A 24,317-nucleotide genomic window follows, 5' to 3' on the forward strand; every position below is an offset into this window, starting at 1 on the left:
AAGTCCGACGACACAACCACAAAGTCGATCATCGAACTGAGGCCTAGGGTGTCCTGGTGCCAAGTGCACATATGAACACCCCTATGCTTGAACATGTTCGAGCACATCCGTGACGAGCACAGAAGTCCAATAACAAAACACCACTCGGGTTCAGATCGGGGGGGCCATTCCTCCCAATCACGCCCTTCCAGGTCTCACTGTCATTGCCCACGTGAGCATTGAAGTCTCCCAGCAGTACGAGGGAGTCCCCAGATGGTATGCCCTCCAGCACACCCTCCAGGGACTCCAAAAAGGGTGGGTACTCTGAACTGCTGTTCGGCGCATACGCACAAACAACAGTTAGGACCCGTCCCCCCACCCGAAGGCGGAGGGAGGCTACCCTCTCGTCTACCGGGGTAAACCCCAATGTACAGGCTCCAAGTCGGGGGGCAATAAGTATACCCACACCCGCTCGGCGCCTCTCACCGGGGGCAAGTCCAGAGTGGTAGAGAGTCCAGCCCCTCTCAAGGAGATTGGTTCCAGAGTCCAAGCTGTGCGTTGAGGTGAGCCCGACTATATCTAGCCGGAACCTCTCAACCTCACGCACAAGCTCAGGCTGCTTCCCCTTTAGAGAGGTGACATTCCACGTCCCAAGAGCCAGCTTCTGTAGCCGAGGATCGGACCGCCAAGGTCCCCACCTTCGGCCACCACCCAACTCACACTGCACCCGACCTCCTTGGCCCCTCCCATAGGTGGTGAGCCCATGGGAATGGGGACCCACGTTGCCTCTTCGGGCTGTGCCCGGCTTAGCCCCATGGGTGCAAGCCCGGCCACCAGGCGCTCGCCATCGAGCCCCACCTCCAGGCTTGGCTCCAGTGGGGGGCCCCGGTTACCCACGTCCGGGCGAGGGAAAACGCCGTCCAAATTTTTTATTCATCATAGGAGGTTTGTATAACCGCTCTTTGTCTCATCCCTCACATACACATATATATACACATACATACACATATATATACACATACATACACACATACATATATAGTCTGCTGCAGATTTTGCTGTTAGAGTTGAATGTTTTTTCAGAAGCATCATGTAGGTTTTGCTCTTAAGTGATAATTCAGGGACGCAGCATTGCTGTGATATTTAAATTTGCCTGCACTAAGTTTACAAATATTGACAACTTTATCCTTTAAACCAGTGGTCCCCAACCTTTTTGACAGCAAGGACCACTTTATTAGATGCAAATTTTTCCACGGACCAGTCGGGTGGGGGGTGGGTAGTTTTATACACAATTTACATATTTCTATTATTATTAAGAAGTTCGCATACGTTTGCAACCCGAGATTTTTCTTCTTTTTTTGCATATAACAAAGACATATGCTTTGCATTTGCCATTCCAACAGACTGCACATCACAAACATTAACACTGTTATCGTTTTTTTCGTGTCTGCCCTTTCTATAGGAGGATGACAATGAGTTAAATTCCAATGGATGTTTTTCAGATGTTGACAAGCAATAAGCAAAAGGTATCACTGAAAACCACAGAAAACAAAAACATCAAAAAAAAAAGCAGTACGAGGAAAGTTCAAAGAAAGAATTTTTTTTTTACAATGTTTCTGTGTGGGGATCGTTGTGTAGCCTAAATGTGTACAACTGAGCTGCGGCCACAGATCTAACTGCTCTGTGGATGATTCATTCAAGCATTTGAAGGTCACCTCATTGTAATGAAAGCATCTGCTGAATGTACTTCGTAGTAACGAGATTTCTATAGTCTCATGTCATATGGGGAAACTGTCGGGACCATAAAAATACTTTGTTGTAATACTCTCTCACCTCGGTCTCTCTCCTCTCTCTGGGCCGCTGCAAAGCCCCGCCCACCAAGCATTCTGAAAAGTCTGAGTGAGTTTCCGTTGCCGGCAGTTGTCTCGCGGCCCGGCTGTCAGACGGCTGCGGCCCGGTAGTGGGTCGCAGACCGGTGGTTGGGGACCCCTGCTTTAAACCATCTTGGAGAGTTTTAAATCAAAAGCAAGCATCATAAAAATCATCCTCCAACATTGATAACAAAATAGCTTATATCAGGGGTTGAAACTTTAAGTCAAGGTCCCCCAGAATGTTATACCATATGGTCACTACTGAGAGCATTAAGCAGCTTTGATTTGGAAACAAAGGAGTGGAGCGTCACAGCAAAAGCACCTTGAAATGGAGCAACAAAATTAAACCACAGCTCAGCAGGAAGATTCGTTTTTGGCCAGTGTATAACCAAAGGTCCTTTTAAGGTCCCTCAGTTTACCCGTTCCCCCATTTTGCATGCAACCTGACAGCTATGGTTGAGGTCAGCTACTCTCATGTACTGATACATTGAAACACGACTACTTTTAAGTGACAACTGAAGAACATCTTCAGTTACTCATATGTAACTAGGCAATTCAAAGACAATCTTTAAAATAGGAATTGATTTTTTTTTTTTTTTTTTTTAAATAATGTCAGCCTCACAGGGACCAATGACCCCAGATTGAAAGCCATTGGCTTACATAGAAAGGGTTGTTGATTAATATCACTAAGGAAAAATAACCCATAAACACTTTTTAAAATTAATTGCATGCGTTAAGGCACTAACCTTGACAGCCCTAATTTTAAACATTTTCTGCAAAAGAAATAAAGCATTATGCAGTTTTGCCAATATTCCCATTATTGGACATGCTCAATGCAACTTCCAACTTAAATATAAAAAAGGGTTACAAATGTTAGCAGGAACTAAACCTGTTTGTAACTGAGAGGTTGTCTGTCATTAGTGATCTGGAAATTGTAGAGGGAGAAGTACCGTATTTTTCGCACCATAAGACGCACTTTTTTTTCCCCAAAAGAAGGTTGGAAATGTCTGTGCGTCTTATGGAGCGAATATTGCGTCACAGACCATGATGTGTATTACCTGACAAAAGTCGACATCCAGGGGTAGAGGGCGACAAAACTCACTGTTACGTTATAGGCATTCCCTCTGTGCTTGGAGGAATGTTAGACTCATTGACTCGCCATCTAATCCTTGCGTGTGCGTGAGTTGCGAAATGTAAACAAATATAAACAAAGGCAAGATAGCATCTACATCTCATGAGGGAGCGAAGCGAGTGCAGAAAACAAAATACTCAGCAGACGATGTTTTGCGCATTATCACTGAGTCGGACTCTGGACTCAACAGATTACCAGCCGCTCCACTACTTCAGGCTGTTCTTTCCTGAAGCTGCCTTTCAGCTACTATCAGATGAGACAAACAGGTATGCAGAGCAATTTTTTGAATCGAGGGCTGTGCTTGCACCGCATTCTCGTTTTTCAAACTGGAAACCCACAACAAAACACGAGATGAAGGGCTTTGTGGCATTACAAATATAGATGGGACTAGACTGGTGATATAACTTCAGGGAGCATTGGTCCAAACGTGCTTTGTCCCCTGGTGGCTTTGGTCAGGTTACGCCGCGTGATGATAGGTACGTGCTCCTGCAAAGTGATTGTGAGCAACTGAGCTTAATAAATTTTGACACTAGCGATGAGGAGTTCTTGGAGATTCCATAAAACTAGAAGAGTGCTTGAACCTTAAAGTCTCTCCTTATTTGTTAATGACAGTGATGATGTTTCTTAATACCGCTGTTGAATTTACATGGTTGAAATATTATTCTGCTATATTTTATTAAATATATTAGTGCACCATTTGGGTCAGAATATTTTTTTTCTTGTTTTCCTCCTCTAAACCTAGGTGCGTCTAATGGTCAGGTGCATCTTATGGTGCAAAAAATACGGTACGGTTAGATTAAATACACTGAAATCTAACAAATCACCAGGAGCAAATTACATTTATCATTGAGTCCTTAAAGAGGTTGGTAAATATATACATCTTTAAAACATATTTTATAAAAATCTCTGCACATTGATAAATTCATAGGGACTGGAGGCCAGTGCATATTATCCCATTACATAGAAAGGGTGATTAGGCTAAGTAACTATGGGCCAGAAAGCTTAACATGTATTACTGCTAAATTAATGAAAGCAATTACTAAGGACAAGGTAAGCATCACATGTCAAGAATAGGTGTATTAGCAACTGGTCAACAATGGCCATGACGGGGAGATCGTATTTTACAAGAAAACAATACATGCATATGATCAGAGAGGTGCATATCATATAATCTACCTTGATTTTCAGAATGCTTTTGACAATGTAATATATTAGTCTAGCAATCGAACTAAAAGACAAAACTAAGTGCAGGTTTATAGTGAGAGGAACCTTTTCAGAACTGAGAGGTATTAGCAACAAGGAAAAACTAAAGGAGGTAAAACATTTTGGTTTAAGCAAACAGAAATTAAACGGTGACATGATTAGAGGCTTTAAAATTATGACAGGAATTAGCACAGTTGACACAGGGTATAACTTCAAAATGAAGCCTACAGTTAGAAACTTATTGAGGACAATGTCTTCACACAAACTACCATAGACACATGGAATATGTAATTATGTTTTTAAAGACAATATAGGCCTTAAACTCCAAGCCATATTTTGTGATCATCCATTATATACAGTAGTATGTTCATAAGTGTCATGTGTGCATAATTAGACCAAAGCAAGGGGTTCTTTAAAAACGTATTAATGTTTTGTAAATCTATTATTGTTTAACTGTGGCTGAAGGAGTATTATAATTATAAAGATGAACAACACATTCAGCATTAAGACTTATGTTACTTATTAAAATTAATCATTAACCAAATAAATAACTGACACTTTATAAAATGAGTACAGTGTGCCAGGCATAAATGTTTACAGATTTACATTGTCTTGTAAAATAGTGACATATTTCAAAAGTTACTCTTGTGCATTTGTTCTAATACATGTCAGTGTTCAACATTTATTTATTTTAATAAGACAGCATTTTTGCTAAAGCCTTAAAGGCCTTTGATTCTGTCATGAATCATTTTACGATTTTATGCTATTCAACATTTTTTATGCTAGTAAATTATTTTCCAACTTCCCTTAGCCAAAAGAATGTATGCCTGAGACAGCCCAGAGGCTCAGTTTTATCTGCTCTTCAATTAGTAGACTTCAAATATTATATAACACTACTTTAAAAAATAATTCAACATAGCATTTTGTACAACTTCTATATCCACAGAAAAAGCCATTTATTAAATATAATGAAAATCTTTATCAGTATCCTGAAAATGTTTAAAGAAATAAGAATCTTACTTGTCTTTTTTGGGCACTGCACATCTGGGATGGTGCCATTGGTATAACTGGGATGCCAGGAGACACAGTGATCTCTGCTCCACAAACATCGGATACCTGGACCAGCACTGAGGCAAGAACCTTCATTTCTGAAAGCTTCACAGTTGGGAGGATTATACACTAAAATGTCATTTAAAAGCACACTTGAGAAGCCGCCAAACACATACATGGACCTGCAAAACAATGAACAAAAATGCTAATCACACCAGAAAACTTACCTACTGGTAAGATGTTTTATAGATTAAAAATTAATCAAACCTACCACTAACATATTAATTTCTCATTAGTTAGAATATGGAATGATTAATAATGTAAGGAACTGAATATTATGTGAACAATAAAATGAACCAGACTTTTAAATAGAAGTGATCAAAATGCCTCAGAAAATTACAGAAAAAATACAAACGTATATAAAGAGGTAAACACACACGCACGCACAAAGTTTATTAGTTTAAATATAAATACTGTATCTGGCAGTGGAAAGAAAAACAGGAAGGAAGTAACTGAACTTACCCATTGCTGACAACAGCAGAGTGCCCAAATCGGTTTACATCCCGGTGTAGATTGGGCTTTGGCAACACTCTCCATTCATCGCATGCTTCAAAAGAGGAATAAGTCAGAATTAGCAAAAGTCACCCTAATTCAGGGTTTTCATAAGAAATGTAACATTTGCTTCATTAGGTTGAAGTACATAATATACACAAACAGTTGTGTGAAATATTTGAAATATTAAAATTTAAATTTAATCATTTTAAAGATGTAAATCTAAATGTTCATGATTGTAATAAAAATTAGGAATTTGTCATTTTTCACCCTATGATAGAGGTCTTATTAAAAAAATCAAAAATAATATCATAATCATAATTACTGACCTTGAAACAGTCTAAAACGATACCCCACGTGCTTATGTTTGAAAATTATCATTTTTAATCTTTTGGATATGGCTCTTAGAAGGTAAAGATCACGATAAAGAATATCAACATTACCATATTCGTGATCAGCAACTTTGAAATAGCATAAAATGACTCTCCATTGCGTTACTGACAGGGTGTATGCAGTGATGTTTTCAACTGTGCAGCAACATAAACGGTATTTGCCAAGCACTCCTAGGTCATCCAGGATCTGTATAAACGTTTTTTTACGTGAGGTGTGTGCTTTGCTTTATGCTCATTTTAACTTTCTGTAAAATAGTTTGTGCTTTAGTTTCCTGGACTAAACTTTTGATTTGTGACTGCGCCTTGGTAAAAGATAGGAATAACTTTTGGTTGCAAAAAATTGACTCAGTTTAGTCTTATGCTTTATATTCCAAACCCTATTTAATAATATTTGTACCATTATTTCTAAAGGCATAACATGTACAAAATCTGAATAGCTATGGATTTTATATACATTTTTACGCCTATACATGTATAATACAGCACAGTTATAAACAGCCGCCAAAAAATGTCTGTCCAGGTTACTGTAACAAGTATGTATATGTATGCTGTTCATTCCTACGTAGCTTTGTCCATGTCAGCTTTCCTTATGCTTACAGGAAAAGACGGAACACCAAAAAAAAAAAAAAAAATTAGAAAATAAAATTTAAAAACAGCATAAATACTTTAATGTCACCAAAGGGTGGGCAAAATGGTACCATTTAAATATATGTTTTTAGCTAGAATAGGTACAACTGCTCTATAAGTAACATTAACTAGAAAAGGCACTTGGAAAACAAATGAAATTAGAAATGTTGTCTACCATACTTCATTTACTCTTTTAACTAATATAAAGGTAGCATGCTAATTGCTAATTAAAGAAAAGGTTTTTACAGGTCTTTGCTGACTTTCACTTAATATTAAATTCCCTTAAGCAACTAAAAGCATAATTTTATAATGCCTGTTATCAAAAGACACACAAGGAAAGTATAATTAGATATCCTCATTAAAAATTAATCTGAATACACATGAATACATACATATACCATTTATATACCACACACATATTGTATATACTTTTTGCACACGTATTAGCTGTACATAAAACATGACAAGTGTCACAAAAGGTCACAGACTAGGAGCAGGGAGTAAAGTATCACATCATTAAATATACAGTATAGCTCATCAAGGAAAAATATCATAGGAGAGCTACAGAAATTGATTCACACCTGCCATTTTAAGCTACAACCAATAATTTAATTGAATTTGTTATTATTTCTGCTTTGCTTTTCACATCACAAGCGGGTATTTTTCCCAAAAAGTTATAAAAATAAACACAATAACAAATTAAAAGCAAAGTCAGCAAATACTTCATTTTTAGATGACTACAGAGATTTAAAATGTTGAACTTTATTTTTATGAATTAACTTTATTTTGCACATAAAACTAATGTACTAAAAAACTTTAGATAAACTTACCAAAAGTAATACAATCATTAAAATACATTTTCTTCAATACATTGATGAAGAAGTAGTGCTTTTGTCCATAATCAATGGACAACAATAAATTTATAAACTTTCAACTACAAACAACGTTAACTTTAGCCACTTTGGGTCAGTATATACAGAACTCTAATTGAAAAGATGGTAGCCAAACAGATAGAGCATACTGTAAATGTCTCAACAAGATTTGTTTCATATGCTTTAAAGAAAATATGAAGGTGAGGAAGTAATCTTGTAAACAACCAAGATTTAAATGATATTTACATTGTAGCACAACAATATCACACAGTCAAGTAGATTCTTAAAATATATAAGGCTGCAATGACTGAGATGACATCAGTGGGTAACCACATCATGAAAAGACATTTGTCACTTCTCGCCCTTTCATGTATGTTGAACAAGGAAACACTCAGACCTCCAGTCTTTATTGAAACTGTTGTTCATATACTTCATACAAAATATAGTGACCCATTTCACTTTGACAAAGGCACATCTACCATTTTTCTCCCCAATTATGTACATTACTTTCTTTTGCAGTTAGAGTACGTGACTTGCATTTCCCATGAAAATTATCATTCAGCCTGTGCAATGTGGTTCACTGGCAGCAGATGTTGCCATGGTCCTTTTCCTGCCTGCCATACCACATGCACACACTGCTGTTCTTTTCCTGTTACAAGTCATATGTGGTTGTGCCACTGCTTGCCGTGACAAGGACCAGAAGCCCAAATACATGGCAGAAGCAGACCTCCAATTATTGAGTTGTGTTACACGCATCATGTCATCAACTCTCAATTAAGACCAAGATCAAATTTCAAGGCCCAGTGGTTCGCACGTTTTTGTGTGACAGACAAAACAACGCTTAGAATTTTATATATAAAGATGTTGAAAGATCTGTCAAAACCATACACAGCTGAAAAACTGTGAACTACCACAATTTAATTTTCCACTGGGAATTGCAGTCCTCAGCTTCTAACTAATTAATTTGTTACAGTAAAAAAAGATTGGAGATTGAAGAGCTGGAGTTTACAAGTTTTCCCAGCTTCGGTGTCCACATCCCCTGCTCCATGTTTGGGTGTTTTTCTTCTCTCTAAATCATCTTCACTTTGTTTGGGGAATAGGCCTTCAAAAATCTCTCCAGTTTACATTTTCCTGTGGCAGCTTTTCTAACTGCTTCCATTTAATTCATTTTTGTTTTTTATCATTAGCCTCAAGGATCCTGTGCGATAGATTTCCCTTTTTATTTTACTCTGCTACTCTTGTGGGCTCCATGTCAAGGCCCATCTTGTAACATTTTTTTGCTGATTTCAATCAAGAGTATGTGTCTTAGCCATCTCCATCATCCTATAAATAATTAGTCCAAATTGGACCTTTATGAAAGTGACTAGACCGTGCAATGAATGAATGAATGCCTTGCACAGGCCTGATTACTGCTTTTGTCCCAGTACTGTCTGGATAGACTCTGGGTTCCATATAGCCCTGAACACCATTAATGTGGTTGGAGGATAAGGTGAGACGTAACGTGCCCAAAAGCTGAAGAATCACAGGCAAACACTTTTCATGTTCAAGACATCTCAAATTAATTACACATATATCAAACTATAGCACAACCCCTTCTTATGATGTAACACATCACATCATAATCACAAAGAATATTGTCTGAATTGTGCAACTACTTGTTGGTAGGACTAATTGTTCCAGCAAGAGCAACATTATTGTGCATGTAAAGCTTCCAAACTCTGTGTATATAACCATCATAAGAAACAATAAAAGAGAAACACTTTAATTTGCCATTTGTGTTCCATTTACGAATACATTCATTATGATTTAATTTTTTTTAACAATACAGCTCTTTACAAACTGCTCTACACTGAAGCATGTAACAGGCTTAGAGAGAAAAGAAATCTAATTACAATTACATGTCTTTAAATCACTTAACAAAAATACATCAGCAAAATAAAATGATGCATTTATTTTCATAAATGATTTCATTTTACATTAGCCATATAAGGGACTGGCTATTAAACACAAAAGATAATAGCTGCTTCTAAGATAACAGAAACTTAATCCTAGAGAGCTGCAGGCAGAATGATTCCCAGACTGTTAATGTTATTTGTCAAACTGGCAGACCCTTTCAGTTAAACACAGAAATACAAGTTACCAATAGCATTTTCCCTTATCTCTTCACGCCTTTCTCAATAACAGTCAAAAATGGCATGGAGTTTGACTCGGGCAGATAAATATGCAGAGGTTTACGGTTATTTGCTAATCTTTTCAAAACATACTGTAGTTCTATCATAAAGGATCAGAAAATGACCCAGACTGTTCTTGTTTAAATAGGAGCTCATATTTGATAATTCTGCAAACAAATAGTTCCACTAATATAATTGTCTGGTAATATGTGCCTTTACTTCCTTTGCTTAATGGGAATATATGCGCTTGAGATTGGCTCCTTCTCTCCAAAGTAAAGGCTATCAGGACTGTAATGGTCTTTTCTCCTTTGAAAAACCTAATGGGGACCTAGAGTTCAAGCTGTCTTAATCATTGAGACAAAAACATTTTACAACAAATTCACATGGCTCTATTTGCTTCTGTGGAGATAAAAAAAGGTATTTTTTTTCCCTTTGGTCGAGCTAAGTGTACACGACACTAACAGCTGCTATCCATTTAAATAAGGAATGCATAGCTAAAATGTTTCATTTGCAATGCATTATAGTGAAACTGCAAAATGTATCCAAGCAAATTGGCAAGACGTAAATGACAGCTAATGAAAACATAAGCCAAAATGGGAACAAATATAAACCTAAAAAATATAACACATATATCTTTCTGTTTTGATTCATAGGCAGGGTAGCAATGATACTGTGAACGTTGAGTTTCAATGTCTGTATCTGTGATTTCCTTTTACAGATACTCTATCATGTATGCATAAAATTATAGATTTAAACCCCATCTGTGTGCTTCCTTGGGTAAAGATAAATGAACTGGTGAGTTAGAGGATTTGGTGCTTGTCATAACAAAATAATTCAAGTCAAGAAGTAGACTCATTGCTCTTACCTTGAATACAAAAGGAAGAAGATGGAATTAAATTAGTAAGATTTTCATTTATTATATTTCAACTAAACATAAACTTAAATGGACTGGCCAAATGAATAACTCAGTTGCCTTATAGATTCAGAGTTTTGGGTTCATGCCCAGGGACTATTTTATGCTGGTCTGCACATTCACTCTATATAGTAGGTACAGCACAACTCCTGGTCCAGGCTTTGATCTTGTCACCTCTGGACTACTGTATCTCTCTGCTGGCAGGAATACCAACACGTGTCAGTAAACTGCTGCCTATGATTCAAAGTGCCGTGGAACATCTGGTGTTCAACAAACCAAGGAGGATCATAGGTCACTAAACTGTCTCCTTGTAGTGGCATGTATTAAGTTCAAATCCTTGATGTTTGCCTAGAGAGTAGTCAATGGGTCAGCACCTATATATATGGAAACACTTGGGAGATCCTATGTTTCTTCTTGACCACTCAGGTCTGCTGATGAATCGCATTTAGTGATGCCACCTCTGCCTGGTATCAAATCTCAGTCCCAACTATCTTCACATGTAGATCCTAGCTGGTGGAATGAGATTCCAACCTGCATTTGAAATTCTGACTCCCTCAATGTTCTTAAGAAGCATTTGAAGACTCTCTTGTTGTGTGAATTTCTAACAGATATTAGATACTAGGTTTTATAACTTGGAAATTGTAACTAACTTGTATTTTGTGATGATCAATTTTGTTACCTCGTCCTGTAATGCTAGTTGCCAAACATTTCTCAAGACTAATGTTTACTCAATTACGTTGACCTGTTTTGTAAGTAGAATTAGATAAAAGAATCTGCTAAGCAAATAAAAGTTAAATGTTCTTTATGTGTCTGTGTGAGTACTTCTCCAGATATTCTAGATTTCCTCTCAAATGTCACAAGCATTCAGATTATTTTAGTGGTGTCTTTAAATTAGCATTAGTGTGTGTAGATGTGTCATGTAGTGGACAATGCTCTGTACAGGATTGGTTCCTGCCTTACATTGGTCACTCCCAGCACTGGGTCGGGCTACCAGTTACCTTGAAATGGAAGAGGGGAAAAGTATGTCTGAAAATAGATAAATTCCACTTGATCAAATTACCCAGGCCGATTCTCTGTAATACTGACATGATGTTAACTGACTAACGCGTAGAACACAAGTGAGGCCAGATCAGATCACTTTATTTTTAAGTGCTGGGTTAATCAATGCCATTACTTTTACGTAACAGTTTGGGCTAATTGCATTATCTTTTGTTTGAGAAATATTTCAAACTCTTAGCTGTTAATTTAAACGGACTGTTAAATTTCTTCTCAGCTTGACTTTGTCACGGTTAGTTAGATCATTTGTCATCACACTTAATTGCAGGCAACTGAAATGAATATTCTAGAGCGGTACCTGAAACATTAAAGAATGAAAAAAAAAAAAAACGCATTTGTGCACCGGTATAAATTGACTTCAGCTGGAATGAGACAACGAATGATAAAACACTTTGAAATCAACATTAATTAGAAAAAAATATTTATAAATGTGTGGATGCCTGCCAGGCCTAAATACTGATCACCATGCATATGTAACCCGGCACTCTGGGTAGGCTGTTTATTGACCAAAGACAAAAATTCTTGTCATAAAGTTAATTTACAATGCAAAAATGTGTTATTTCTAACTTGAACATACTGTATTACTCCTTAAACATTGCTTGTGTTTAACCCCAAGAGTCTGGCTAGAAAAAAGTAAAGGAATTGTGTACGATTTCAATTCATTAAAATTAAATTTTTGATAGGACACTGAGAAAAAAGAGGGAATGTTGAAATAAGTGTTGTTACCATTTGCAATGAATGGTGTATTGATGGAAAGTATTTTTTAAATAATGTCAGTAGCACACCAAAACATTTACAAAAATATCTCCTAACTGGATAAAGCTAAGCATTTGCATAAAAACAACAGCTGAAAGTTTAAAAGTGAAACACACACTGCAAGTGTTTGCCAGTCTCTTCAGTGATGCACCTCTATAAGAGTGCCTAGATAAATGCTGTAGTGTGTATGCGGTTATACACAGTCTGTTTCATCAAATCACTGGCAAAGATCCATTCAAATGTCTTAGAAAGGAAAAAGGAACATTAAAGATAGGATGAATGCTAGACAGGACAAAAAGGTCAGTGAAAGCAGACATGCTGGCTTCCTCTCTGGAGCTGCAGGTTAAAAGTGTTCAAAGCATTACGAGAAAATTCACTGCCTTTCAAACATCAGAGAGATCAAGAGACAGCATCCCGAAGCTGTTCTGTGTCACTTTATTCTTAATTATTTCCCTTTCTGTCCGCTTTTAAAAGTTCATGTTCCCTATGTGGTACAGTAGGATTATGTTCCCAGCTTTTACTGATCGAGAAATACAATTTTTAGACGTTAGATGTATCTAAGTGGGAAAATTTGCCAGTGTGAGATGAAATAAAAAATGGGAAATTATATCTCATGGACTAGATGAAAGTGTGGAAAAACATGCTCAATGAAGTTTAATAGTTCATTTGAAGAATAAAGTACCTTTCTTTGATTGTGTTACAGAACACTTCACCTGTTAAAGATCTAATATATAACAACATTTTCATCAAAAACAATACATTCACCTCTCTTCGTTTCATACATTCTGCAATTGTAACAAGGTTGCCAAAAATGTGCTCTGTTGTTGTGTATATATTGTACTGTGTTACCAGTCTTTACCCGGGAAATTTTATAAGACAATGGGCCTCTGTTATAGTGCTGTCAGTACTTATGATACACCTGATTAATCATGTAAGTAGGTACTTTTCTGTACACAATTATTGTAGGATTTTTTTTTTTTTACACCAAGAGCTAGTATTACTGCCAGGCAGTATGTTGCAGTGGTTAAGACTTTGGACTTCAAACCCCACTAATGACACTGTTTGACCATGAGCAAGTCACTGCACCTGCTGGTACTTCAATTATATAAAAAAAGAAATGCAACCAATTGTATCTCAAATGTTGAAAGTCACCTTGGATAAAGGTGGCAATCAAATAATACACATACATACACAGTGTACATTTAACTAAAATATAGATACATACACACATATATAGTATATACACATACAAACAACAAAACATTATCAAACCCACTTACACAAATTCAGGGACTTGGAGACCCGAGCCTTTTTCAACCAGAACCAACATTGGACTTTAGTCTAACTCTTCACAGTTTATACTTTCACTCATACAGGGTCAATTTACATTACTAAATAATTTAACATGTTATCGTCTGGGACAGGTACTCGCATGACTCCCTCATACTTGCATTCAGTCTGTTCATCAATTCTCCTAATCCATTTGTTCCAATACAGTGTTGAAGAAAGGCAGAAATCAACCCTGAACAATTCCCCCACTGTGTATCAGTGTATGAATAACTGTGCCATGGGATGAACTGGGAAGTGGCAACTAAACTTACCAGACGAAAATGAGTACAACAAGAAAAACAAATGACGGGAACATGCAAAACCTACAGAAACAGCACAGTTGCATGTGCTTCAATAATCCGATTATTCATTGAAACTTGATTTCTAAAACGCAATGTAAACCCTTATTCTGATTAGAGAAATTGGGTTACTGGTGTCTGAGACACCTGATTAACATAGGTAATCAGATTATGTGGCCACGTAAGCCCTTCACCGAGTTACTGTTAAGGGTTTTATAGTCTGTTCTTGTCCTTTGCACTTTGTTTGCTTTTCAAAGGCCTTCAGCAGCCACAGGTAGAAGTGTCCACAAAACACATTTATAGTGGCAAATATTTTAGCAATCACATTATACCTTCTCCGGGCTGCAATAATCTGTCTCAATATTTCAGAAATCTCTTAACTTTTGGTGATGAGCTGAATATACAGTCATGAACTCAGTAACACAATATGGAGAGCAGTTGGGTAACACATTGAAAGTAACATGCATTAACTAGTCCAATTACCTTTTTAAGGTAATACGTAACCTAAAGCATATCATACTGAAGTAAAAATACCTGCACTGTTATTACTTCAGCAGGACTGGGTGTAAGGCAAGAACCAAACAGACCAGGGCCTTTGCCAGGACTCAACTGCACAGTCAAGCAGAAAAAAAAATGCATGCTATGTGCATTCAGGTAACAGAAACCTATAAATAAAGCACCAATTTGACATAACATATTTATAAAACACAAGAAAATTTCACAATGGCCGATGATGATGTTTAACTCCTTTTAGTACAGTTTAATGACATTGGAGCGTTTTGACAAATGAGAACTCCCAAACTCTGTGCAAACACAGATGATTAAGAAACCAAGTTTCTGCTTTAACTTGGTTATACACCTTAACCTGATTATCTGTGTGCATGTAAATGCAGTGAGTGACTGAAACAGGACTTGAAATCCAGCCTGGAGATCCAACAGTAAAAGCAAAAATAGATGGGCAATAGAGTCCAAGTTGAAAGCAACACCAAAACATGGCCAAGAAGGGCTGCCTCCAGAATGTAATCCTAAATTTAAGTATTGTATGTTTTAAGAAATGAGCAAGGTCTTCAGTGTCAAAGCGTATCAATGAATGTCAAGCACCAAATGAGAAAAAGCATATTGTTTGCAGTGTGGCTTTCAGTCATTATGTGTGAATATGAATATAAAAGTTTCTTTCCCAGTATTGTTTATAAACTCTTAGAGCTACATATTACTGAATTAGTTATGATATTGCTACCTGAACTCATTTACAATTTGACAGTAATATACTGTAGCTTTACATGGTAATTTATGCTTCTAACAAAACTGTTTCAATGATACAAAATTATCATTTATGTTAAGACCAAACATCTCTAATGGACTTTAATACATATGCAGATTGGAATTAATTATTTAAAGAGTGCAATTGACAGCAGTGACACCAAATCAAAATGCCTGAGCTGATATAACATTCCCTATCAAAATCATAAAGTCATATAATCCCCCCAACTAAGACAGCTGGAATTCTAATAACCCCAAAACTAACTTACAAGCACAGCAATTTCTCATTTCATTTAACTGAGACTATACCTCCATCTAAACTGAAACACAAAGTTTTAGCAACATAAAAAAGAAAACAGTACAAAAAATATTTGAAAGATTATTATTTTAAATGATCGGATTCTTCCAACTATGCTAAAAACAGAGGTATACTAAATGATTTGGAAAGGTCAATTTCTGGAAACGAGAATCACTTTTTATTATTTTGTGAAAATTGACCTCTCCGTTTCATTTTTATTCTGCAATTATCTCTAAGATAATTTATAAATATTGTTGCAGTGGAAAAGGTGGTATTGAAATAAGCAGCACTTCTTTACCTGTTTCCAAACACTAACTTTCCAGAAAAAAACGTGCATGAAGGAGGCTAATCACTTCTCTCTGATGGGTTCCTTGTTTTTTTCATTAGTTTTAGCAGAGACAATTTTCAAGTGACCACTACATTGTTGACCAACTAAGTCTGTTGTCTCCTCTTTAAAGTGCCTCAACAGTCAAGTGATATCCCCATGAATATGAGCCACTGTGATTTTCTCCTTCACAAGAAATTCATTCAGTGCACATTGTCAAAGCAATGGCCTTCTCAGTCATTTTCTTGCAGTGTAACTAAAGCTGGAGATGTCATTTTTCTTTTAGGTCTGAGATGATAGATTAAACATTGGATTGCAGGCAGGCAGACACACGGATGATAGACAGACAGACAGACAGACAGACAGACAGACAGACAGACAGACTTACTTTATTAATCCCAAGGGGAAATTCACATTGCAATACTATTCCCATTACTCGATAACACCTACATGCTCATTACTTTTGGCATGACCCTCATATATTATACAACAGAAGTGCTGAGGCTAAAAAGTATGTGTAGTGCTTATTAACTTTCTGAAGCTACTTTAAATTCAACAAATCAAGTACATATATCACCTTCTACATTTGTTGTCATTGACGTCATATTTTTTCTATTGTTAGTTAAAGAATTATTTATTTTTTTATTTTTGTGTAAAAGATGTGTTCATACAGAGCTCTGCTTCCAACAAACCACATACCATTAAATGTTGTTTTGCTAATGGCATATCAAGGTCTGCTTTTAAAAGCATATCCATCTTATGCCTTTATATGCTTCTTTCAGCTTCTTCAGGTTTTCTTGACACTGTTCTCATATGCATTGCATTGTTATCTCCATTATAATCTACACTTTAACAACTAGTAAGTAATGTAGTCCAACTCTCAGAATACTCGACAAATACACAACCTTAATTTTATTCTTTAACCTTCTGCAGCAAAAATCATTCCAAGGCACTTTAGGAACATTAGGATGTACTGTAATGTTAACAGATGCTGCTCTGGCAGGCTTTGTGACTTGCTTAAGGTCACAAACTGAGAAAGTGAATGGGCATCATTCTATTCCTTAACCACTAAATAGCACTGTCTATCAAGCAAGACCTACTAAACTGATCTCTTTTGTGTGAAACAATTTATTACGAGCCAAAACATTAATGACGGACAAAATAAAAACAACTGTTAAACTCAAGAATCTACCCAAAGTCAACAGACTAAATGTACATGTCTATAAGCTCTGAAAAAGTAAACACTGCTCACTGTATGCACTGTATGTTACAATAAGCTCAATCTATTACATAAAAACAACACAGAAGAATACTTTTTCTGATTTTATTTCTATTATTTTATTATTTAAATATATGGTCATGGAAGTAGCATCTGTGACACTCAGAAGAAAAAGTTTATATTGTCTCCCTACAAAGACTGTACTCCTGTCACCTTTAATAACGTTAAATAATAACTAATATTACTTATAAGGCAGACACTTTTAACCAAGTCGACTTACAAGATAAGGATACAGTGCATAGTTTGAAATTTTTACAATTGGAGCAGGTCAGGCATCTTATTAAATGTTGTTAAACTCCAGTGTCATATTCACTTTGCCACATAGCTAGGATAAATAAAAGTAACAGGTAGCATTTGCAGGTAAAGCAAATGCTGATTAGAACATTTATTGTGCATTAAAGTACACACATAACACGAACTGCAGGTAATATTATCAGCATTATGAATATCAATCCTTCCACTAGCAATATTAAGTGCAAACAATGCCCTGCACATTCAATGTGTACCATAATTAGTGCACAAAGTGTTTACAGAAGAGACCACTATGGATTTTACAGAGACATGACAGAGCAATAAACAACTAATTGCTAGTAAGGTCCAAGATAAAAAGATGCAGTTATGACTTAAGTGCTTGAACAATCATAAAATTTTAATCCAGCACAGCTGCTACTATAGAAATCCCTGCTGGTGATATCCCTGATAATGTATTTGTAATTACACATTACAGGGTAATATTAATGCATGTCTGGACAATAATGGGGGTGGGGTGTAGGCATCACACATGTTCCAATTATAATTCTGATCTTTCTAATCCCCTTCCAGTTAAGTTTCATATTCTTTCCAGTATTTTCTACACTAGATTGCATTGTATATATACAAACCTGCATAAAAGCATGACTACTTTCAATGGCTTGATGGTCCAGACTAAACAGTTTTGCTACACTTGTCTATTAGATATGGGTGGCTCTTCCACTTACCCACCAGTCCAGTATTAAAGAGCACTGTGTGGTATATTCCTGCTGGGACCACATGCCCTCAAGCTAGGGTGAAGCATTCTTGCCAATACAGTCATATTAATTCTTTGGATTTTTCTTCATCATTGCATGAGCTTTCAAAGTAGCAACTTTCTTTTAATATATGACATGCCTTATGGAAACAGTAGTATTTCAGCAGTGACATTAGGTTTACTGGATTAACAGAAAATATACAATATGCATTATAACAAAATTAGACCCCAACAGAGATATAACATCAATACTTAGTTGAGCCTCCTTTTGCAAATATAACAGCCTCTAGACGCCTCCTATAGCCTTTGATGAGTGTCTGGATTCTGGATGGAGGTATTTTCTTCCATACAAAATCTCTCCAGTTCAGTTAAATCTGATGACTGCCAAGCATGGACAACCTGCTTAAAATCAACCCATAGATTTTCGATGATATTCAAGTCAGGGAACTGTGACGGCCATTCCAGAACATTGTACTTCTCCCTCTGCATGAATGCCTTTGTAGATTTCTAACTGTGTTTTGGGTCATTGTCTTGTTGGAATATCCAACCCCTGCGTAACTTCAACTTTGTGACTGATGCTTGAACATTATCCTGAAGAATTTGTTGATACTGGGTTGAATTCATCCGACCCTCGACTTTAACAAGGGCCCCAGTCCCTGAATTAGCCACACAGCCACACAGCAAGACAGAACCTCCACCAAATTTGACAGTAGGTAGCAGGTGTTTTTCTTGGAATGCGGTGTTCTTCTTCCGCCATGCAAAGCGCATTCTGTTATGACCAAATAACTAAATTTTTGTCTCATCAGTCCAAAGCAGTTTGTTCCAAAATGAATCTGGCTTTTCTAAATGAGCATTTGCATACAACAAGTGACTCTGTTTGTGGCGTGAGTGCAGAAAGGGCTTCTTTCTCATCACCCTGCCATACAGATGTTCTTTGTGCAAACTGCACTGAATTGTAGAACGATGTACAGATACACCATCTGCAGCAAGGTGTTCTTATAGGTCTTTGGAGGTGATCTGTGGGTTGTCTGTAACCATTCTCACAATCCTACACATATGTTGCTCCTGTATTTTTCTTGGCCTGCCAGACCTGCTGGGTTTAACAGCAACTGTGCCTGTGGCCTTCCATTTCCTGATTCCATTACTTACAGTTGAAACTGACAGTTTAAACCTCTAAGATAGCTTTTTGTAGCCTTCCCTAAACCATTATACTGAACAATCTTTGTTTTCAGATCTTTTGAGAGTTGCTTTGAGGATCCCATGCTGTCACTCTACAGAGGAGAGTCAAAGGGAAGCACAACTTGTAGTTGACCACCTTAAATACCTTTTCTCATGATTGGACACACCTGTCTATGAAGTTCAAGGCTTAACGAGCTAATCCAACCAATTTGGTGTTGCCAGTAATCAGTATTGAGCAGTTACATTCATTCAAATTAGCAAAATTACAAGGGTACCCAAATTATTGCACAGCCAGTTTTTCACATTTGATTTAATTTCATTCAACTAAATACTGCTTCACTAAAAATCTTTGTTCGGAAAACACCCCAGTACTCAGATGTTCCTAGGAAATGAAAGACCTATCACTGGTATCTTTTTTGTTGAAAGTAGAGTAAATTATTATGCAGGCTGAGAGGGGTTCCCAAACTTTTTCACATGACTGTAGCTGTGCTGCTTGATTCCTAGTGTCCTGATAGGAAGGGAGCATGTAATGATCTGGTTGTTCTTTTATTCTCTCTCTGACTATTGCCCTTTCGGAGACATGCAGTGTGCATATGGGGTGTACCAATCTCTGGTGGCATCTGTTGTCACAATTGTACCTGCAAATTCTTCTTGCTGTAAATGTGGCTCTCTTTCTCCTTGCCTGGAGGACATCCACTGGGCTTTATCCTAGTGGTGCCCTTGCAACTGGAAACCAGAATGCAGATTTGAATCCACCATTCAGGTTCCATAAAGCAGCAGAGCAAAGTTGCTATGTCATCAGTGAAGTTGACACCCCAGGATATGTACTGCTTGAACTGGGTAGGAGCAGTTTTAGATAAAAAGTGAAATGGGAGAAGTCGCAAAGTCAAAACAGCCAGTCAAAGGTTGAAAATGTAAAATCATTAAACAAATGAGCATGACACAGTGCCTGATTTTGTGGGAAAATATGACATAATTAAAATCAAATCGAGCAGACATTAAAAAAGACAAAGAGCAGAAGAAGAATTATTAATCAGAATGTACTAATAAAAATGATCTTTAATAATCTGACTTTTATACAGTTTTGTTGATAACATCACATGATGCACACTTCCAATCGTCTTGCCCTAGGTAAAGCAACCATCAACAAAACTGGCAAAGCCTATAAGAAATCAATATGGGGCTGCAGGGGAACATAATTCATTTAACACTGTTGAAAACACTTTGAAATATAAAATATATATAACTAATGGATTCCTTAGTCTTTGAAACACCTTGAAATATTTTCGGAAGAGTCAGAAAAAATTAAAGTCAACTGCTAAATCATGAAAGGATGCTTTTTTGACTTTAATAAAGATTGTATGGTCTATTTTTAATGTCCAGTGACAAATTAAAAATATACCTAAGTTCACCTCATTATTTAAGAGCTGTTTTTCTTTCTTTACATTTACAGTTTTAACTTATTGATCCTGTAACACAACTGTGTTTCCCCTATAGCAATTGATTTATTCTGTTAAATCACTGTATAATTTACGGATTTAAATATATTTAAATATTATTTTGCTGTGCTTACAGGCTCTTATATTCTAAATAAACAACAAATAATTCTTTAACACTTGCTGATTTTTGTGTGATAATTACTGCTTGATTTTTGGTAGTAGACTGCTGTAATAAAGCAGGTGTTGCATATATTGTGTCAAGAATTTTCCTGTCATGTTGACATATATTCAACTACCATCTTTAAGTGAGCAAATATATGAAGTGACAACAGACAGACAAATATTTCTCTCCAAGGAGAAATTTTGCAAATAATGTGTTTTATATATTCATTTACTTAGAATACATATTGCACAATATTATTTTCAAATTATTATAGCTGGTTCATGATACTATGGATGACAAAGAAAACTATGCCTAACAAAATATTAATAACTCATATTAAAGTTTATGCAATACAGCCTAAACAGCAAACATTACTATGGTGTTGTCCCAGAGTTCACAGATGAACTAAATAAGAACATGAGAGCAACCAGAATTTCTTTCAACAGGTCTTAAAATTGTGCTGCTAAAGTCAAAAAATATGTGGAGAAAAAGTGTTCTCTATTCCATCATTAACACTCCTCTGCTATAGTTTAATTTCCTTTCACAATACTAGAACCAATCTTATTAATTGACAGGTTAGTGCTACTAAACAAGGCTAAAAATTGTAACAGGAACTTTCAGCAAGACCAATTAGAATAGATTCATTAATTCAGGTTTATTATTCCCATCAAATACAGAGCAGGACATTTTGCACCAATTGTGATTCACTCTTTTGTCCTTTAAAGTGTTTCTAAAATACCCAATGTTTTAAAAAGCAAGGACAAAATAATAACACCTGCAGCATATTAACTACTTTTCATCTGCAGATGTTGTGAAGATAAGGAAAAAAGATTTCCTGAACTTGGACTTAAAACGCGAAGATTAAAAATAATCATTGTCAATGATAGGCAATCAATTGTTATTAATAATTACTGAGAATATTTATCTAAAATGTTAATATATGAAAAATATCAGGAGTTAAATAATACCTCATTCATGCCCAAGAAGGTTCTAAATGACTTACTGAAATCAATTAATCCTTTAGAAAATGGAAATGTTATAATCAAACTATCAAGGTACTTTTATAACAAATTTTCATTGATCAGCCTGTCTTAATAAATACTGCTGGAACTACCCTTACCCTCACCTGCACATATGGGAAAACCCATCCTGACTCAGGAAGAATGTACACACTGTGCATTTGTAATTATTCAGGCTAGGATTCACATGCAGGTCTCTGATCTGTGAGGCACAATACAAACTGTCACCATATATAGATAAATAAAGGCAACCATGTGACAGCCTGAGAGTTATCCTGTTATTAGGGAAAGTTATTATTTAATTTTTAGTTTAATTCTGTAATAAACACAAAAACAAAAAACAGGTAGTAAAATTACCTAAAGAACTAGCAGATACCCATCACAAATGGTGAACAAATGCAAAATAAAATATAAACTTACTAAATTCTTGAAACAGTCATGTGATAGACCTGAAGCCAAAGTAACCTTCCTGTTTCCAGAACATTGATAGTCATGAACTGAGGATGTACTGGTGCAATGAGGATCCAAACAAGAAATTGGGGGAAAAAGTGCGCGGTGTGGTTTATTCAAATCGAGCAGTGTCCAGTTGAGCTAATATACAACGATTTGAAAGTGCCATGTCTTATTTACTGCATTTACTAATACTCAGGAACAAACTATTCCTTTGACATCATTATTATTTTAAACAGAAGGAGTCACTGAAGAGTGATGAATACCCAATAGAGAAGGTGACACGGTAATGCACAAACAGATTTAATTAAGTAAATTATATATATTGATATTGCATTTGATTAAAGAGGTAAATCAAGTAACATTAAAAAAAGTTTTTATTCAAGGACCATTAAACTGTTAATTCTCATACAGTCATCTGCTGGAACAGTGACCAAGAGTTCATTATGCAAGTATCTACACTACCTGACAACAGCAAATTCGTTTTATTGTTTTACTGTAACATGCTGTCTGTTAAAACCTGTGCATTTATATCTGATATTTATGCATTTTTTGAATGTATCATATGAATGCATATTAATTGCTAATTGTCTTTTTAATCAATTATATCGGTTGTATCTTCTAACATGTACTGTATTGTTGCTGCATGTATCCTCTCCAGTGTAACAAGCAAAAAACACCTTTATTGTACAGTTAAGTAAACTGTCAGTAAATTAAACTAAATGAAGTTCTTTAATTAATATTAAAACAGTGCTAATTCATAGAAGTGAGTTAAAGACAGGAAATATCCTATTGTTGTGGATTTCTTTAAAAAAAAATCATACATCTCAACAAAAATATCTGAAAATATGAGAATTTTCTTTCTCCCTTTAGTAATTTAAGAAATAAGCATTTACATATCTACTTGTAACAAAGAAACCTGCTGTTTTTTTTGTTTTTTTTGCAAAGAACTAAAAATGGAGCTTAACAATATACACAAAAAGAGTTATTTAACAACAGCAGAGTAGTAACAATACTAATGAAATGACATCTGAGAGTGATATCTTATATGTTTGACATGTTGGGCCATGGCTGGAATTGTTTGTGAACATTTCTTGTGTGGTGAACACTGAGAAGAGAGCTACAGCGCATCACTTTTTCCACATTTTGTTATGTTACAGCCTTATTCCAAAATGGATTAAATTCATTTTTTTCCTCAGAATTCTACACACAACACCCCATAATGACAACGTGAAAAAAGTTTACTTGAGGTTTTTGCAAATTTATTAAAAATAAAAAAACTGAGAAATCACATGTACATAAGTATTCACAGCCTTTGCTCAATACTTTGTCGATGCACCTTTGGCAGCAATTACAGCCTTAAGTCTTTTTGAATTTGATGCCACAAGCTTGGCACACCTATCCTTGGCCAGTTTCGCCCATTCCTCTTTGCAGGACCTCTCAAGCTCCAACAGGTTGGATGGGAAGAATCGGTGCAGAGCCATTTTAAGATCTCTCCAGAGATGTTCAATCAGATTCAAGTCTGGGCTCTGGCTGGGCCACTCAAGGACATTCACAGAGTTGTCCTGAAGCCACTCCTTTGATATCTTGGCTGTGTGCTTAGGGTCGTTGTCCTGATGAAAAATGAACCGTCACCCCAGTCTGAGGTCAAGAGCGTTCTGGAGCAGGTTTTCATCCAGGATGTCTCTGTACATTGC

The 24,317-nt window shown here is 36.2% G+C and overlaps 1 protein-coding gene across 1 annotated transcript in view; it reads right to left on the minus strand.

Annotated features, from left to right (window-relative positions):
• Positions 1-24,317, minus strand: part of atrnl1b (attractin-like 1b) — a 1,074,694-nt gene that overhangs the window by 741,259 nt on the left and 309,118 nt on the right. Inside the window, exons 11-12 of the mRNA XM_028795765.2 lie at positions 5,758-5,842; positions 5,206-5,417 (exon numbers count right to left, since the gene is read on the minus strand). Coding sequence (XP_028651598.1) covers positions 5,206-5,417; positions 5,758-5,842 — 297 coding nt within the window. The remainder of the gene's footprint in view (positions 1-5,205; positions 5,418-5,757; positions 5,843-24,317) is intronic.

Source organism: Erpetoichthys calabaricus, chromosome 2, assembly GCF_900747795.2.
Source record: "Erpetoichthys calabaricus chromosome 2, fErpCal1.3, whole genome shotgun sequence".
In the NCBI taxonomy this organism is placed as follows: domain Eukaryota; kingdom Metazoa; phylum Chordata; class Cladistia; order Polypteriformes; family Polypteridae; genus Erpetoichthys; species Erpetoichthys calabaricus.